The sequence below is a fragment of the Erpetoichthys calabaricus genome, chromosome 17 (genome assembly GCF_900747795.2).
Source record: "Erpetoichthys calabaricus chromosome 17, fErpCal1.3, whole genome shotgun sequence".
Classification (NCBI taxonomy): Eukaryota; Metazoa; Chordata; class Cladistia; order Polypteriformes; family Polypteridae; genus Erpetoichthys; species Erpetoichthys calabaricus.
This window is the reverse complement of record NC_041410.2, coordinates 53,393,773-53,411,461: the sequence shown is the minus strand read 5'-3', so window position 1 is coordinate 53,411,461 and position 17,689 is coordinate 53,393,773. Positions and strand designations below refer to the sequence as shown.

The 17,689-nt window shown below is 36.1% G+C and overlaps 1 protein-coding gene across 7 annotated transcripts in view; it reads right to left on the bottom strand.

Moving 5' to 3' along the window:
- The window catches only part of tpm1 (tropomyosin 1 (alpha)), a 27,780-nt gene extending 10,125 nt beyond the window's left edge, over positions 1 to 17,655 (bottom strand). The window contains exons 1-10 of one of the 7 annotated variants that reach the window (XM_051920351.1): positions 17,404 to 17,650; positions 16,651 to 16,776; positions 16,355 to 16,480; positions 10,305 to 10,438; positions 9,496 to 9,617; positions 8,907 to 8,973; positions 7,418 to 7,493; positions 7,094 to 7,156; positions 6,929 to 6,998; positions 4,891 to 6,024 (exon numbers count right to left, since the gene is read on the bottom strand). In XM_051920351.1, the coding sequence (XP_051776311.1) occupies positions 5,942 to 6,024; positions 6,929 to 6,998; positions 7,094 to 7,156; positions 7,418 to 7,493; positions 8,907 to 8,973; positions 9,496 to 9,617; positions 10,305 to 10,438; positions 16,355 to 16,480; positions 16,651 to 16,776; positions 17,404 to 17,517 (981 nt within the window). In that variant the 5' untranslated portion in view covers positions 17,518 to 17,650 and the 3' untranslated portion in view covers positions 4,891 to 5,941. Of the gene's footprint in view, positions 1 to 4,890; positions 6,025 to 6,928; positions 6,999 to 7,093; positions 7,157 to 7,417; positions 7,494 to 8,906; positions 8,974 to 9,495; positions 9,618 to 10,304; positions 10,439 to 12,397; positions 12,545 to 16,354; positions 16,481 to 16,650; positions 16,777 to 17,403 lie in introns of those variants that run through there. The other 6 variants (XM_051920349.1, XM_051920347.1, XM_051920353.1 and 3 more) reach the window with 6 other exon arrangements.
- Between the last annotated feature and the right edge of the window lie 34 nt (positions 17,656 to 17,689).

Below are 17,689 nucleotides of genomic sequence, written 5' to 3'. Positions count from 1 at the left end.
ATTAGGTACTTCTTTCAAAAACGTTGTTTAAGAAACCTGAACTACAATTGGTAGCAGACCCTCCACAACTAACAATAGCACATCAATTGATGTCAATTCTATATTAAATATATTGGAATCTGCTGTCTGAAAGCTACTAAGCCACAACAAGCCAATTTTGGCTACATTTTTAACGTTGTGACCTTGTAAAGTACTACTAAAAACCATGTATTCACTGTAGTCTAATAAATAACATACATGACTGCATTCTATTGCTCTTATTTTTGAATACGACTCACTTCCTACAAAAATATGCAACAAACAAAAATGTGATAATTGACTCTTTGATGACAAGGTATATGTCCCAGGTCATTCCTGCATGGAGTTTGCATGTTCTCCTCATTTGTCTGTATGTATGTATCATATTATATAACATACATACACACACACACACACACACACACGTGTGTGTTCGTTCCCCCAGTGATGGACTGGTGCCCTGTGCAGGGTTTGTTCCTTTTTTGTGCCCGATGCTACCTGGCATAGGTATAAGCACGCCCTGCAACCCTGGTATGGATTAAGCAAGTTAGAAAATGACATGACTCTTGGACTACTTTTAGTTTTTCCAGTTACTTCATCCAACTTTCAAGTCAGTTAAAGTCCCGGGACACACCTGAATATCATGCCTTGCATATATTTTCTTAGTTGTTTTAAGGTTCTACTTTTTATAATGGTAAGTCTGATGCTGTGGTCAGTTGGACAGAGAGGATGGAAAAATAAAAACACCAGCGGATGAGATGCTGGAGAAAATAAACCTCCATGGGATCCCCAAGGTCAAAAGGCTGTTCCCCACAAAAATAATAATTTAGAACAGCATATATTATTTGGCTGGAATAAAACAAGTATGACAAAATGAAACAGGTAAAAATACTTCAGAGCAGTAAAATTATAAGAAGCCATCCTTTAGATATCAACATTCCTGTTGTTTTCTTGATCTTATTTTGAAAATTAGCTTGAGTCTACAAATATTTAATTACTGATTGAGCCGCTGTTTGTATGCTTGATTTCCAAAGATCCTTTGGGGCTTATTAAGAAAGCACTACTGCTCAACCCTGCTAATGAAATTCATTTTAAATTTTCTACAATTTCCCAGGAACATTTTGGCAAGGATATATTGTATCAGTCCATGAACCGATTATGTTGAGATTTGTGCGGAAGGATTTACACATTATTGAAGTATGTAGTGTAAGATGTCCTGTGGATTAATTTTCTAGATTATACAAGGCATGCTTACAAACTGGACACTTCTCTAAATGTACATTAAGTTAAAATTTTTCCCCACTAAGAGAAAAAAAAAAAATCATCGAAATAGGCCCAAAGTTAACAAAGTAAACTAACCAGTACTGCATCAAATATTTGTTGCCTATTCCATGATGATGAAAACTGGCTATATATAATGAAAAAATATTCAGCTAAAGAAAACATACCTACTAATAGAACATTTTCCTTGGTAGTATTACATATCACTGCAGCATAAAGTGGAAGACATTTGTATATATATTTTTTCTTTATTTTTTTGAAGCAATGGCTGCCTATCAACGTTTTTTTTAAACCACATAAATACTGAACACACTTATTTGCTTTCTATTTAAACTAGGTCTGAGAGTATAATAATATTTAGATAATTAAAATACACCTTAAAAGCATAATAGTTGCCTTTTTCAGTTACTTTGCAAAAAGCATAAAATTATTAAAATGTAGAAGTTTAGAAATGCTTGACAAATGTGAATTAAATTGTCTTATATTCGACCTAACAAAGAAATCTGTAAATATAAAAGTGGCATTTTTTCCAGCTCCCCTTCCCATCTCGTGCGGCGCTTCAAACGTTTAAAAGCCTGTACAGCAGCTGTCCTGTTGTCTCATTGCCTTGTCTCTCTTCTCCCCCCAGACATCCTCAAACACTATTCGATCTCTTTTCGTTGTTCTGTTATTTCACCAAGTAATATTTTCAGTTTGTTTGCGCTAATGTGATTTTTACTATCATTTTTTTTGAGACTTTTGAATTTTCCTACTTCCATTATCTCTAACCAGCTCTGCATGTGTATCGCACCAACGTTTTTGAATTCTTTGCGACGTTGTACTTTGTCTTTTTCCGACTCTGGGCATGGCTAAATCTCTTGGCACAAAAAAAATGTTTAAGAGCCGAGAGCACAGGAAATGTGTCTGCTAAAAGCATTCAAGCAACTGAGAGGTTTGATGACCGTGGTCTTGTTTGAAAATGGTTGTAAGTAGGGTGTGACTTGACCGTCTCGTGGGACGTGAAAGTGTCTCTTCAAAAGATCACGTCTTGTCACAGGAAAAAAGTCTTGTCTCATCCCAAGATTTTTTTTATAATAAAGAGATACATTATAAACAAAAAAAGTGCATTTTGTTCAGAAACTGAATTACCAATTAAAAAGAAATAACTCTCAAACAAGGACATGAATGACATTATCAAAGTTCAAAACTGAAAAGCTTACATGATGCATGCATATACTATATATCAATAAAAAAATGGTACACTTGCAGAGGAATATCATAAAAATGAGTCTATAATCAGCAGTTCTTTATAAACTGCATCTATACCAGCATGACTAAAGCCCTGATCTGAAATTCAGAGGACACCATTGCTTAACCATTTGGCAGTCTTCACAGTGCCCCCCCCCCCCGAAAAAAAAACAAAAAAAAAACACACTTCACACACAAACCATGCCTTACCAGCACAGAAGTGCAATAGCCCAATAAGCAAATACAGATTTTTAGCATTGCCCAAAATATCAATTAACCCTGTTATTTAGATAACACTGCGCCACCCAGCACAAGTAGCTTGAGATGCCAGGGAACAAGGCACAGAACAGCCTCTCATACACTAGTGTAAATATATCACTATGCTGATTAAGGAATGCAGTCACTTAGTATTTTTCTCTACATTAAACATAAGGTAAAGGACTGAGGTGTTACTCAACTGATACTCAAAAGGGATATTAAAAATATGATGGAAGTGTTACAGCTTCTACAATGAGAATTGTAGGAGACAAGATTATTTCCGATAAAAAAGCTCCATAATCAGTAGTAGAGGTTCAGTTTCACTATATTCTTTAAAGTTTCTTATTGTTTTTATGCAAATCTCGGTACTGGGGTTTCATATGAGATTTCATCTATCAGAAGGATTGAAACACTTTACAGCTTGCCTGTTCACTTTGTTAAACAATATTTACAAATAATATACACAAGGTAAACAAGTAATTGAAAAATTTTGTGACCTATGATTTTTTTTTTTTTTTTTTGCTATGAGAATTTTTTTTTTTTTTTTTTTTTTTTTTTTAAAAACCTGGAGTAAAAATAATGCAGACTGTTAAATTCTACCTCTCAAAGCTCCTTTAAAGAACAAACTTTTATTCCTTATGTAAGAATGTTGGTGAAACTGTAACTTATGAACACATGAATATGAAATAAAACCAGTTACACTGAAAATATTTTAAAAAATAAAAGATTTAGAAAGGATATTGTGAAAGCTGTATCATAGTGTACTGCATTTCACAATATATGGCAATCTTTAATTTACCAACAAAGACAAACAGCAGCATGCACAGAGTACCAAAAAAAAAAAAGTTAAACCTCTATTTGATTGATCTAACGAGGTTTGTGCTGACTTTGCAAAGTTTGTGCTTACATGAAACCCAATAACAAAAGAACTTTGTAATATTAAATAGTCTATGAATATAACATGTTAACAGTACTGCTCAAAATGCCAAACCTACGGTACAAACATAATTTAAGAGAAAAATTAAAAGGCAACCTTAAATTAGACATGTTTTCTCTAATATGTGCATGGAAAAAATATTGTAAAAGAACTGTGTACATGAATAGAAATTTATTTTACATAATTCAAATTTAAAAATTTCTGTACAAGAGAAGGAACACACATCTCGGTTATCTCAGTTATACTTGTGTTAACATATTTCATGAAAAAGATGCAAGAAATAAAGAATAAGAGTAACACGTTGATAAAGCAGTAGGCAGCTCAGCTGATAGGGGACATCGCTGCTGTGTAGCCAAGCAAACAAGTTATCTGTGTAAGGCAAAAATAACAAAAAACTATGGGAAAGATGGAAACTGTGTGGTTATGCAAGAAAAATCAATGTTATAAGCAAGAGAATAATAACTAGCACACACTATGTAAGGCAAAAAAAAGCAAGCAGGTGAGCAGTTCCACTCAAATGCAACAGTAAAACAAAACAATGGGTGAAACCTGTAATTGGCGTAAGTTTCTCTCTGGCTGTTAATGAGATTTAAACTAGTTGTCTTTTAAACTGTCTAACGGTGCATGCTGTTATACTAAAGGTAAGCAGTAGGATGCATGTTAAGTGCTCTTATGCATTGGTTATTGATACAGGAAGCAGTCTGCAACACAGCTGTGAAAACAGTTAGTTGAAAATAAATGCAGACCTAAGAAAAATAAAAACAAACAAAATGGATAGAAACAAAATGAAATTGTTATGACACCATTACTTCCAATACTTGGTTGGTCCCAAAAGATTTAAATTAACTGTATAAATTGTTTATGTGCATGCAAGTCATTAATAGCTGAGAAACAAAGTCCAGTTTAAGAAGCAGTGCAAATAATTTGTTTCCTATTAATCACATACAGCCCTTCAAAAGACTTGATTTTTCCAAATCCAGTAAAAGACAACTTTGACCACCCAGCACTTTATATAGAAACACTATTAGTGGGGAGAAAAAGTCAATTTAGTTAAAGGTGCAGAAGGTATACTTAAATTAGGAACACAGAAAATTGTAAAGTGATTGTAGTAAGGGGAAAATCCATGTAGTGTGGGGAGAAAGAAAAAAAAAAAAAAAAAAAAAACAACATAAGAACCCATGAAAAGTTTTATTAGGATTTATTCCATTAGTACATTTGAAGGTTTTCCCTTATGTGGGATGGGATAGAGCATCATATATGAACATGCAGTGCACAAAAGCGTGACTGTTCAAAGGTTTTAAGACAAAACTAAACCTCATTTAAAACTACCCCTCATATTTAACCTCAAATGCTTTGAACAGTCTCACAAGTATGACCATATTTCAGTAGACAAAAAAAATTATGTTCAACAATGAATGCATAGTGATTTTTGGGGAAAAGGTTAATTCCTTGAGATTTTGACTTCTGTTTATCAAATAATGGAGCCCAAGTGTATGTATCATATCCACAGTTCAAGAAATTCCTTGGCAATCTTTGTAATTTGCATCTTTTACACTTGCACAGTCTTGACTTTATGCCATTACCAAACAAGGTGGCTTTTGGCCCTTCCTCATGCTAGTGTCTAGGTATCTGTATTACTGCTAAATGCAATAAGACCCACAACAAAAGCTCATGGTCTCTGTTCCATTCCCTTCTATCTACTTTCATAATAAAATCTCTTCCTGAAATTCAATGTCACATCAAAAGGTAAAATAAATAGGGCCACGAGTATTCCATACCCTAAACAAGTCTGCACAGCAGCTGCTGTATTTGACAAAATGATATGGAGCACAAAAACAATTACCCCAGCTATTATATTTGTTCTCCAGTTTTAATGTCCAATACAGTCCACCAGTGGAGGCAATTTCAGATACTGTATCTCACAATACATTAGTGCAAGTGTGCTGTACTCTCTTTAGTAGAATTGTATGAAAGATTAAATATCCCTAAGATTTTACAAATGAACACCAAAAAAGAATGGTCCATTAGAAGTTGCATAAACAGAAGTAATATAAAAGGGTTTAAGGAAGGAAGGATGGATGTTGGGAGAAAGAACCAGGTAAAAGATAGTTAAAGGAGAACTGGTTGATGCATTGGAAGACATGTAAAAGGTAGTACAAGGGAATTTATTTGGTTGTTGTGAGGAGTACAGAAGCAAGCAGGCACACAGTTGGAAGAAATTTACATTGAAGTCATGTCGTTGAGAGCGTGGTCCAGCTCCTCGCTGATTGCTTTATACTTGAGTTTCTGAGCATACAACTCATCTGTAGAATGCGTGGAGTACAAAGCAAGGAAGTAGGGAGAGGAGGAGTGTGGACAGAAGTCAGGTGATGAAGGCAGATGAAGGTGACAGACCACCCACAGAGCAGGAAGGATGACAGAGCACAGCAGGTAGGCAGTCAAATCAACAACACAACAGGTGGTGAGAATAATGAGAAAAAGGAAAAAAAAATACAAATTACCAGGGAATGATATGGAAGAATAACAGAGGACAGAATATCAGTTATGGTACAAGAAATTTTAAGAAAAAGAAAAAAACACACCCAAATGCAACCCTTTGCTAATAAATATTAAATTTAATGTTGGTGTATGGGCTAAAAAACTAAAAATTCTACTCAACTTAATTTCTTTTAATTATGTACATACGTAATATTATAAATGCACCCAAAAAAGGCATATCTGCAATGTACACTATGTACATCTACCTGTAGTACTTAATATGTTGCATTGATGGTGGCACAGTAGGTAAGGTGCCTCATCAGCATCGCTACCAGAGAGCTCATTAATTTTAGGCCTGTTAGACCTGTTAAATTTTGTGAAAAATCATTTCTTCAATAACATTCTATAATAAAGGTGTTATTGTATCATTGACACTTAATGTAAATGATAAAAATAACGCCTCAAAACAAATCTTAAAGTACACAACCTGGGTAATTGTATGTTTTAATGACAATATTTTATCTAATAGATTATTAGAAGTTCATAATTCACAATAAAATATCATTGCAACCATAAAAACCCCCTTGACACCATCTTTTTATTTATTTATTTATTTTTTTTAAAACTATGTGCACAGTCTCCCCATGCTTGAAACTGGGGAAAATATTGCAGCTAATAAAACCTGTAGAAAAAGTAGAATTACAAAAATGAATAAAATGAAGTTCGTACCTTCTAAGTCATCAATGGACTTCTCAAGCTTGGCCACTGTCCTCTCAGCGAATTCAGCACGGGTCTCAGCCTGAAATGATAAGGATATTATAGTATGTTGTCTAAAGAAAAAAAAAAAAGTCAAAAAGATCATTATAAATAATGAAGGAAATAAGGGTTACTCACCTCTTTGAGTTTGTCTGTGAGTACCTTGATCTCTTCTTCATATTTGTCTTCCTTCTGTGAGTACTGTTGGTCAGAGAAACAGAACCATTAGAAGACTGTTTAAATGTTTATGGAACAATTTAAATGTTTATACTGTCAAATGGGATTAACCATTTTAAAGTAAATGTATTCCAGTATTCTCTTGAACATCAAAATGTATTTATAAATTGTATCAAAAATTGTATTTTTGCAATGAATAAATAACTACAGGAACCAGTTTCTAATCTAGTGTACAAACAGCAAGCGCGCTTCTGTATATTTAGATAGTTCTTGACTAAAACCTACTTTCTCAGCCTGTGCCTCCAGTGACTTCAGGTTGTTGGTCACAGTTTTCAACTCTTCTTCAAGCTCAGCACATTTGCTGTTAAAGTAGGAAATATTATGATGTTTATAGATAATAGTAAAATACAGACAACAAAATAAAAGCCAAATAAATCACATTCTAGTAATAAAATGAAACAAACTAAGAGCAACTCAAAAAGTAAGAACTATGAAAAATACACTACAAAAGATAAGGTTAGTAATGGGTATAACTATGCATGAGTTAATCAGGAATGCTATCAGCAAAGCTTGAGAGATTAAAAGGCAAATTAATGATGTCAAAAAGAGAGTGCAAATTAAAACGTAAAAGGATAAAGTTGCTAAAAGTATGGAATATGATTTGGAATGAAGCTAGGTGATGAGCAAAGGGCACAGTCAGATGGGGCTTTTTGTTATTGTACCTTTGCATTGTCAGCCTTTAATGGCATTAAGGTTTGATAGAATACTCTTAACTCTTCTTCTGTTTGCCAGAATTGACTGCAAGTGAATATATAAAATGCACAAAGCCAATCAAAAATTGAGGGGAAATAAAGGGGCAACAAAAACATGCAAGCAGTTAGAGGAAATTAAAAAACAATGTATGTTTTAATAAACATGAGATTACAACTGAATTGGAGATGGGGTCAAATATAGAGTTACCATATTTCAAAACACTTTCAAAAATTATATTTTACATATACTGTATATTCATGGTAAGAGAGGAATAAAATGTAGATCTTTGCTTATTCATTTTAAACTAAAAGGTTTATACAGCCCATCTCTCTGGGTTTCATGCCATGTGTTCAATAAAATCAAATCAGATATCAAGCCCTCCTATAATACTGTAAAACTGTAGCAAAACAAATTACTTTGCTAACAGGTCAGAAAATAAAGCACATAATTATATAAAGGCATGTTTCAGCTGTTCTTCCTTTGCTTCAAGCATCACAAAATGTGTGCAAAGTAGCGTAATCAGTAGAATTGTACTTCTCATACTGAAGAAACTGAATAGTGTACTTTGTGATCAAATACACTTTTTTTACGCGACTGTCTCAATTCCTATCTAACATAGGATGGCACATGTATCAGTGAGCAAAGTTGATGATTGCTTTGTTGCTTCACTTTCACCCAGGTTATCCCGGGGATAGGCACAGATGCAACACACTGATATGGATAGAACAGGCCAGCCTATCCTCACCAACTTTTTCTAACTGCTCCAAGAATTCCCAGATACTCTCCGGTTAGTCCAAGAACCATAAAGAGTGCACTTTTTCAACGGTAATAGAAGACAAAAAAGGCATTTCTGTCAATCATGAATCTCTCATGTTTATATCCAAAAGCATACAAAAAAGTGAGACTGAATATGTTTTGCAGCACTACCTACTTTATAATAGTAAGCTAATATAAAAGGGTTTAGAAATGATTCATGGTATTCTTCATATTCACTTGTACTGTACATACTCAAGAGTCTTACCTTTCTGAAAGTTCAGCACGCTCTTCAGTACGCTCAAGATCACTCTCAATGATCACAAGCTTACGTGCTACCTATTGAAAACAAAAATGCAAGTGGTTATTTAAAAATATAAATTAAAGAAAAAAATTATATATGAATAAATCATAAACACAATATCTGTTTTTTTATAAAAGATTCTGTGCTAGGCAATACTGGGCAGAGAATAAAGTCAATGTAAATTGTGTGTTCCTGGATGAAGGCCCAGGATTGCACAAACACATTTTCAGTTTTGAAGTGAAATTAATCAAGAAGGTTCACTGCTACAGAAGCTTCTTGAAATGGCATGAGACCTGGCAACGTTTGGAAAGATATCTAATTTGACATTAATTGCTTCTTTCAAAAAGGAAACTACAATTATACAGTAAGATTAGAAAACTGAATATTTATAAATATGATTATATGTGTAAACAGACAGTTAACTTGTGATAAGGGGTTGGCATTAACTTTTGTCTAATAAACAATCTCAGGATAATCAAAAATCCATTGCATATTAAGAGTATACTAAGTCTAGAAGTTCTTTTTAAACTAAATGTAGGCCAAATGTAAATACTAGCCTCTTCATATTTTCGGTCAGCCTCTTCAGCGATGTGTTTGGCCTCTTTAAGCTGAATCTCCTGCAGTTCCATTTTCTCCTCATCCTTCATGGCCCTGTTCTCAATGACCTTCATGCCTCTGTAAAACAGAAAATCAAAAATGCTTACCAAACAGGTATACATTGCAGAAAGCAAGAACAGTAAAACTTCAAATTATAAGACACCTGTCATTTCATTCACACCATTCTGGTCAGCCTGGTCCACTTTTTAATTGGGAACACTATATTATATATATATATATATATATATATATATATATATATATATATATATATAGTAATTTTTTTTATTTTCTTACAGTATATAACTGCATATCATGCAGAACAATATCATGTCAACAGGGAGGAGATCCCATGAAAGATAAAAATAAGTAAGACATGCAACAAGTATACAAACAACTTTCTGACACAATGTAGTAAATCTTTCCATATTTCAAGTATAAAAGTAGAATCACTAATTTTGCTATAAAGTAACTGTGTTACTCTAAAATAAAAGGACAGCACCAGCATTTTGAATATTTAAATCATATATTGTAAAATGTTTTTGCTCAAGATGCTGCCTTTTTAGCTCTACGCTACCATGCACAATGTAATCATTTTGAAGGTAAAAATTAAGTATATCACTGGCTAGGTACAGTATACACCAAAACATTGAACCCACTCTGGAAAGAGTCCCTCGCCATTCTCAACTAGATCTATGAACCAAACTAAAAAACATAAATGGTTGCTACCAGGTAATACATGCTATAGACATAATTTAAACCCACCTTTCACTTTCATCAGCAGCCTTCTCTGCCTCCTCCAGTTTCTGCAGGGCTGTGGCCAGACGTTCCTGAGCGCGATCCAACTCCTCCTCAACCAGCTGGATGCGCCTGTTCAGTGAAGCTACATCACCCTCAGCCTAAATCAAGCAAGGATAACAATTTCAGTATCTCCAAAGAGAACACTATTTACATGATTATGTAAAAAACTAAACAGTTACAAATCTAATAAATAAGAAGGCATTAAAGGCCTACTTTTACAAGTTTAGACGATAATTAACACAAGTGAAAATCTGCAAAAGGAAAAGTTTACTAGCCAGTCACTCAAAATTAAATGAAGAAAAAAAAAAAACAATGCTACCACTAAAATAAGTCTACAAGTAATAGATCTTGATCTTATTTGCTTTCCTTTAAAAAAAATCTTCTGGCTACATTACACCCTTATGGGACACACTTAGCTAAGGAAGTACATGAAAACTAAATTAAGAAAAATAAATGTCTGCTTTTTTTTAGCTTTCAATTCCTAGAGGAAATGTTTTACACCATTATGAACATGTAAAACAAGGTCTATAAACTGGAAAGTTTTGAAGTACCCAGTAAGACTAATGTTTAGGAGTACCCAACACAAAATACTGTATATAAAATATCGCTGTACCAGTCATTCTTTTATAGTTAACTCCACCTTAGATGTTTATGTTGTTAACATTTTCTCAAAAGCCATCATCAAAAACTGTGCTCCCTTTTTAGTCCCTCAAATTAGTTTTAAATGTCTACTACTTAGACTAATACTGTACTGAAAACCAGTGAAGTGTGTGTACTATTTTCACTTCATAGGAAAATGACACCTTTTATTGGCTAACTAGAAAGATTACAATATGCAAGCTTTCGAGGCAACTCAGGCCCCTTCTTCAGGCAAGATGTAATGTTGTATGTAATGTTGCCGAATGTAATGATTACATCTTGCCTGAAGAAGGGGCCTGAGTTGCCTCGAAAGCTTGCATATTGTAATCTTTCTAGTTAGCCAATAAAAGGTGTCATTTTGCTTGGCTTTTCTCTACATTCATAATGGCTAACACGGTACAACACCCTAGTACTACACTTCATAGGAATAATTTAGATAAATGTTTGTCTAAATCCAAAACCAAAAGACATATTATTCTTTGGAAAATTAAAATGATTATTTTTTTATTGTGGTTAATGATGTTGATCTTTAAAGCTACACCATTACAAACCGTTTTAAAACGCTTGAATGAAAAGTTTAATATACATAAGCACAAAACACACTATTTGTGGACCCTTTACTCCTTGTGTGAAAATACCAAATTGAGGAGTGAGGTACAAAGTTTTCCACAGTAATCCGAATGACTAACATAATCAAAGTTTCCTTCTTACAACTAAACAGCACATTTAATATTAGTTTTTATCTTGAAAGAAAAAAAAAAAAAAAAGTATTGAGGGAAATAGATCAACAAAGAAGGGTTACCCTGATGTGCAATGTTGTATGCGCATAAGCGAACTACTGCTACATTTTCCATCACTATTCAACACAAGGAATCTCGATCATTTAAGGAGGTGTGATGTCTCCTTGACTAATGCAAATACCGATTTTAAAAGAATTTTACAATTGTATCTTTTTATCCCAGAAATCAACAGTGACAACCCTGGCAAGTGTTGAACCCATGCATAGCCGCCTTGTTTTATTCGGCTCCAAGATAACAGGAGCGCCGACTGCCCTTATCTACGAGGCCTCTCGGTACTGCGGCTAAGGATTGGGCCCTCAATCGTTTACAGTCGTACCCCTACTGTTATCTCTTTGGAACTGTGGCCAGCTGAAAATCTCAGCTTTACTCTTTAGGAAATGATCGCTGTCGTCGACGACCTTGACGCACAACTGCTTAGCTTGCAGGAGCCGGTAAACTGCCTAGCCTCATCGTGCAGCACGGGGCGGGACTGAGCACACCTGATTAGAGATAACAGCAAACCGGAAAACACACTCAATGGGAAGACAGTCTGTATGCCGAAATTAATTAATTAATTTAGATGACATTTTGTGACCCGTTTCGGCTCAAATTTAACGCCAACGAAAAACGACAGCTTACTGTCTCCCTGGCTGTCCTTTCCAAATCGAGATCCTTTTGCAGCTTCTGTGCTTTGTCTTCTGCATTGTCCGCCTGGTCCTGAAGGCTTTTTATCTTTCTTTTTACGGCTTCCAGGGACGTCAATCCTGCCATAGCTTTACGATGGCTCCTCCCGTTTAATCAGCTGAAGGTGTCGGTAGTGCTCGACACCGCATCCAACATCCAAACTCACAGCGCAAGGACGCCCAGCTCGCGCGCATCAAGATCTCCGCAGCGCGCGAGGCCCGGAAGTCGCCTTCTTAAACGCTGCCTCGGACGTTTAGTGCCAACGGCAAATTCCCACTGTATTTTTCTTTATTATTATTATTATTATTATTATTATTATTATTATTAGTTGTAGTAACACTAGTTGTATTCGTCTTTCTTTAAGATCTTAGATTAAATTGCCGCGCCCACTTTTACTTACAGGTGACCAATTTAAAAGATTGGTGCGCGAGAGTGTAGCGCCATCTAGGAGTCCAACGACACAAATTAAAACGGATTTATTGGATTGCAGAACGACAGTCTATTGGTTTCAAGGCATAGCGGACATATAGTGCGGTTACTGATAATAAGAAAATTGTCATATTTTATTAGCATGTTTTTATGCTGATTGATAATTTAATGTAAATTGTTTTGCTTCTCCGACTAAAATATGTTAGGTCTTAATTTGCAAAGACTCCTTTTTACGGTATTGTTTATAACCGTAGAATATATACATGTCTATATTAAATCCTGCGGTGGGCTGGCGCCCTGCCCGGGGTTTGTTTCCTGCCTTGCGCCCTGTGTTGGCTGGGTTTGGCTCCAGCAGACCCCCATGACCCTGTAGTTAGGATATAGCGGATTGGCTAATGGATGGATTGATATATTAGATCACTCTGCGATCGACGGGCTCCCTGTTCTGGAATTGTTCCTGCCTTGCGCCCTGTTGCTGGGATAGGCTCCAGGTTCCCGCAACCCTGCTGAGGATAAAGTGGGTTTGGAAAATGAGTGAATGAATATATTAATTAGTTTGATAAAGAACTTGTATTAGCCTGTTAGTATATTAAAATATTCCTATAAACGTTATTAAAAATAAAAATAAATAAAATTGTGGTCTATGGTATCTCGTTTGCATATTTTCCCCAGGATTTCCCAGGTCCTTTGCATTACCCTCCAGCCCCAGGTATGTGCAGGTTAGGTTGCCTAGTGATACTCAATTAGACCTGAATGCACCGCCCGAATAGGCCCCGCCCCTCAGGTCATTGTACTAGCATATGTGATAATTTCTAAAGTGATGTTTGCTACATAAATTAAAACACTTTATAGCTTAAATGTGCAGCATGACAAGATGAGGTATAAAATGGCGTTTTATGTTTGTATTACATTATTATAAGTAAGTGCCGTACTATTTGTTGAAATCTGATTTCTTAATAGAACTGGGGAGAACCCTGCAGCTTCACACCGAGATGTTTTGACATTAGATCGGAACTTGGAGTGGGCTGGGTTGGGTAATTTCTCATCCTTTTAGTTCTGATCGCCAAGGTATTAATGATGCGTGCTAGTACGCTAACAAATGCTGGCGGTACGCAGCTGGGAAAAACAGGGAAGTGTCGGTATTCCATACATGTGCGTACCGGCCCACTTTAAAGCCCAGTGTTGACATACAAGTATTTCCTGCCTTTCAGCTCTGATATACTGTTTTTACATTCAAACCCTGCCTGTTTGCAATGTTGTTAATCTTAGATTCTGACTACATTTTCAATCTTTCTGGAATTCGTTTTGCTTATGGTTAATAAGAATGACACTATACAAGACAGTAACATCAAAAACAGCTTGCTCAGTATGCAATCCTCTTGCTCTTTGAACCTAATATATATACATGTATTTATTTTGTGTTCAGTTTTTTGTCATATCTTATGTTTTTTTGAAAACCTTAACTGTATTTTAAAAGGTTAACACGGCTTAAAGATGGAATAAATGGCATTGACTTGATTGTAGCTGTCTACAACATAATGAAAACACCACAACAAAGAACCAAGAATCCAACTATATCACAAATGTTTTTTTAGAAATGTTCGGTTGTTTCCAAACAATTACTGTGAAAGAAAAGTTATCAGAACTTTAAAGTTACATCTTTAATTATATTGAGAGAGAAAATGGGAACTCTGACAGTTTTTTTGTTTGTTTTCTGTTCCTTGTTTTCTTCCTAACGCCCGTTTTTAAACGTCTCCTTTTCTGTATTTCAATCTCCTTCATTATAAGAGACAAAATAAATCAAATAATGCAGTTTAACGCCTGACCTTTTAAAGTAGTCTATCAATTATTATCAGTTGGTGTTTTGTGCTAGTAATTCACCTTTCCTTTCTAGTATATTGTGTACGGTGTGGACACTAGCAGTGCTTCGGTTCCTGGACTGTAAAGTAATAATAGCTCATTTATGTTCGTGTGGCCAGCAAAATGAGAAGCTCCTCTTTTACTCCAGCGGTAGCCGCTGTACTGCTTCACTTTGGCACCAAGCTTCAACTAAACATCTGTTCTTGATATTCGAGCTGCATGTATCGCCGAGGCGATCCATGTAATTTAACGGCAATTAATCAACATTACAAATTCGTCAGACGACCGAAATGAATCTTACCGTTTATATGAGTTTCCTGTAAGAAATAGCAGGAGCTGCAGGAAAAGTTTAAAAAGGAAAATTGTGCACAAAAACGTGTTCCTGTAAATTCGTGTAACAGCTGAATTTAAAGTATCCCATGTAGGTACTTTCTCGGTGACAGCAATACTTTTCTTAGAATTTAAAGAAAACTGGTTTGTTTTATATGCAGTGTGGTTTTGGGGGGGGGGGGGGGGGTGCTGGGGGTAAATCTACAAGTATTTCCTGCCTACAAAAGCCTTCAGAATATTATTAGTTTCGATCTTAATGTTGGCGTTCTCCTGCCTGACAGGATCGTGCATATGTAAGTGGTTAGCATAGCATTCCTTATAAGGAATAGCCTACATTGAACCTCGACGACGTCTTCTGCTTGTTCATTGACTGAGAGCGTTTAACTTCACGTTTATCTGTTGTATTGTAGTGCAAACTGTAACATAAATTTGAATACATGCCTATCAATGTAGTGTTCTTAACAGTTTGGGGATTTCTACAGTGTGTTTTCTTTGCGTGATCTCAGTTTCTGATTTAACAGATTATAACGGTTTAACGTTTACAAATAAATTGAGAGACGTCTCTCACATTTGTCTTTCACATATGGTAAATTCAGCGGCATTCTCCAGAGCGTCAGGTGTGAATACTATACAAGTATTGCATATGCACGCACTTAAGGCAGTGCGAACACTTTAGACGTATTGCATATGTAATATACGCCAAATGGGAAAGAATCGTTTACTCCTCCCGCATCGGTAATCCGTTCTTGTTGGGATGGGAGAGAGCTCTAACTTTACCATATATAGCACTGAGCTATATATATCCGCGACCAGTAGAGACTGCACATCTAGCAAATTTTACTTTCCATCGCTACTTCTCTGATCTAGTTTTTTGTTTTCTTGGCCCCAAGAAAGAAGATCAAGATACGTAATCGGAATAGCAGGCATTTCCTGTAAATGGGGAGGGAAGTGCAGTGGAAGGGATGATAAACTACACACGCAAGTTAGCTCGAGATCGACTTTCAGATGGAATGTAGACAGTTGTACCAAAATGAAAGATAAAAAAGTTGGGCATTTATGGCATTTATATGCTGTGGATATAGTAAACCATTTCATGAGTCATTTTTTTTTCAAACTTAAAAAGAAAGGTGTAAAATCGACTGCACTAATGATTATTATTTTTTTCAACAACAAATTATATTTACTCATAGTCAAATTTTAGTAAATCATTACTGAGCAGGTAAAGGGAGTAAAGCTGTGGACAGTAGGAAAGATGCGTGAGACTGTGCGTGTGAGTGTTCTCTTCTTACTTACATCAGCGGCCTTCTTTTCGGCCAATTCCAGTTTCTCCTGTGCATCTTTCAAGGCCTCAGAGTATTTGTCCAGTTCATCTTCTGTGGACTTCAGCTTCTTCTGCAGAGCTGCCAGCTCGTCTTCGAGCTGAATGAAGCGGAGGTGTGGTGGGCGTGCAGCAGGAAACAGCGTGCGTACAGTGGAAGGCAGAGTAGAAGTGTGGACAGTGGAGACACACAAGAAAACAGACAGACAGAGACAGAAACAGAGAGAGAGAGAGAGAGAGAGAGAGATTAGAAAAGTGATTTCAGGTATACCTTGGTGGCGATTTCCTCCGCGCTTAGTAGCTTTTCTTCAGCCGTATGGAACTCTTCGGTCAGTTTATCTCTCTCGTCTTCGGTAATGCGTAATTTCTTTTCCAACTGATTAATTTCATCCTCTAACTATATCAGATTATACAATAAAAAATGTGTTTAAGCATGCAAACAGTTAACCTTCAACAATAATTGAGGACAGCTATCTATCAATTTAGAGTGTCTGTTATCGTCAATCTACATGTAAAATATACTGGACAGATAGTTTTTTTATTCATTTATTTATTTTCACGGTCTCACTCTACACACATCACATATACATCTGTTAACTTATGCACTCGGTGATGTTTATCATCTCCCAATACAATACTTACAACTATAACCGAATGCTAAAATTCGCCTCTGCCTTTAGCAGCAGCGACAAGTGCTCTAGTTCCTTAGTTTAGACACGCATTCACTGCGGGAATCCTGTGCCCTTTAAAGGCAAGGGCTAAAAAATCAAACCAGGATTGCCAATACGCATATTTGAAAGTCCTATTTCGTAGAGACTGGCTCTGCTCATATGGCTCCTTCACCACATTCCGGACACATTTTTAATAATTAAAAAAACCTTGCATCATTTTATCCCTTAATGCAACTTCAAGGTCTCCGGTATAGAAGACTAAAGGTAATCCATGCTGCGGTTACGGTCCTTCTTTCGTGCCGTTTCAGGGACAGCGACACCCGAGTCGTTTTCTATTTATTTAAAAGGCAGACCTGCTTGCTCCTGTCCTCGGCTGCCTTCTTGTCTGCTTCAGCTTGCTCAGCTCTGTCCAAGGCATTTTCCTTGTCGAGCTTGAGCATCTGCATCTTCTTCTTGATGGCATCCATGGCTGTTTTTGGGGTATGCGCACAAAGTGCTCCAAAAGAAACTGCGGTGGAGAGGGCAGGGAGAGAGGCTTAGAGCGGCTGTGCGGGACTGAGCGTGGAGCTGAAGTGCGAGCTCTCCGCTATCCTGCCCTCTCAAATATGTACTTTCGCAGGGGGATGACTGAATTCCTTT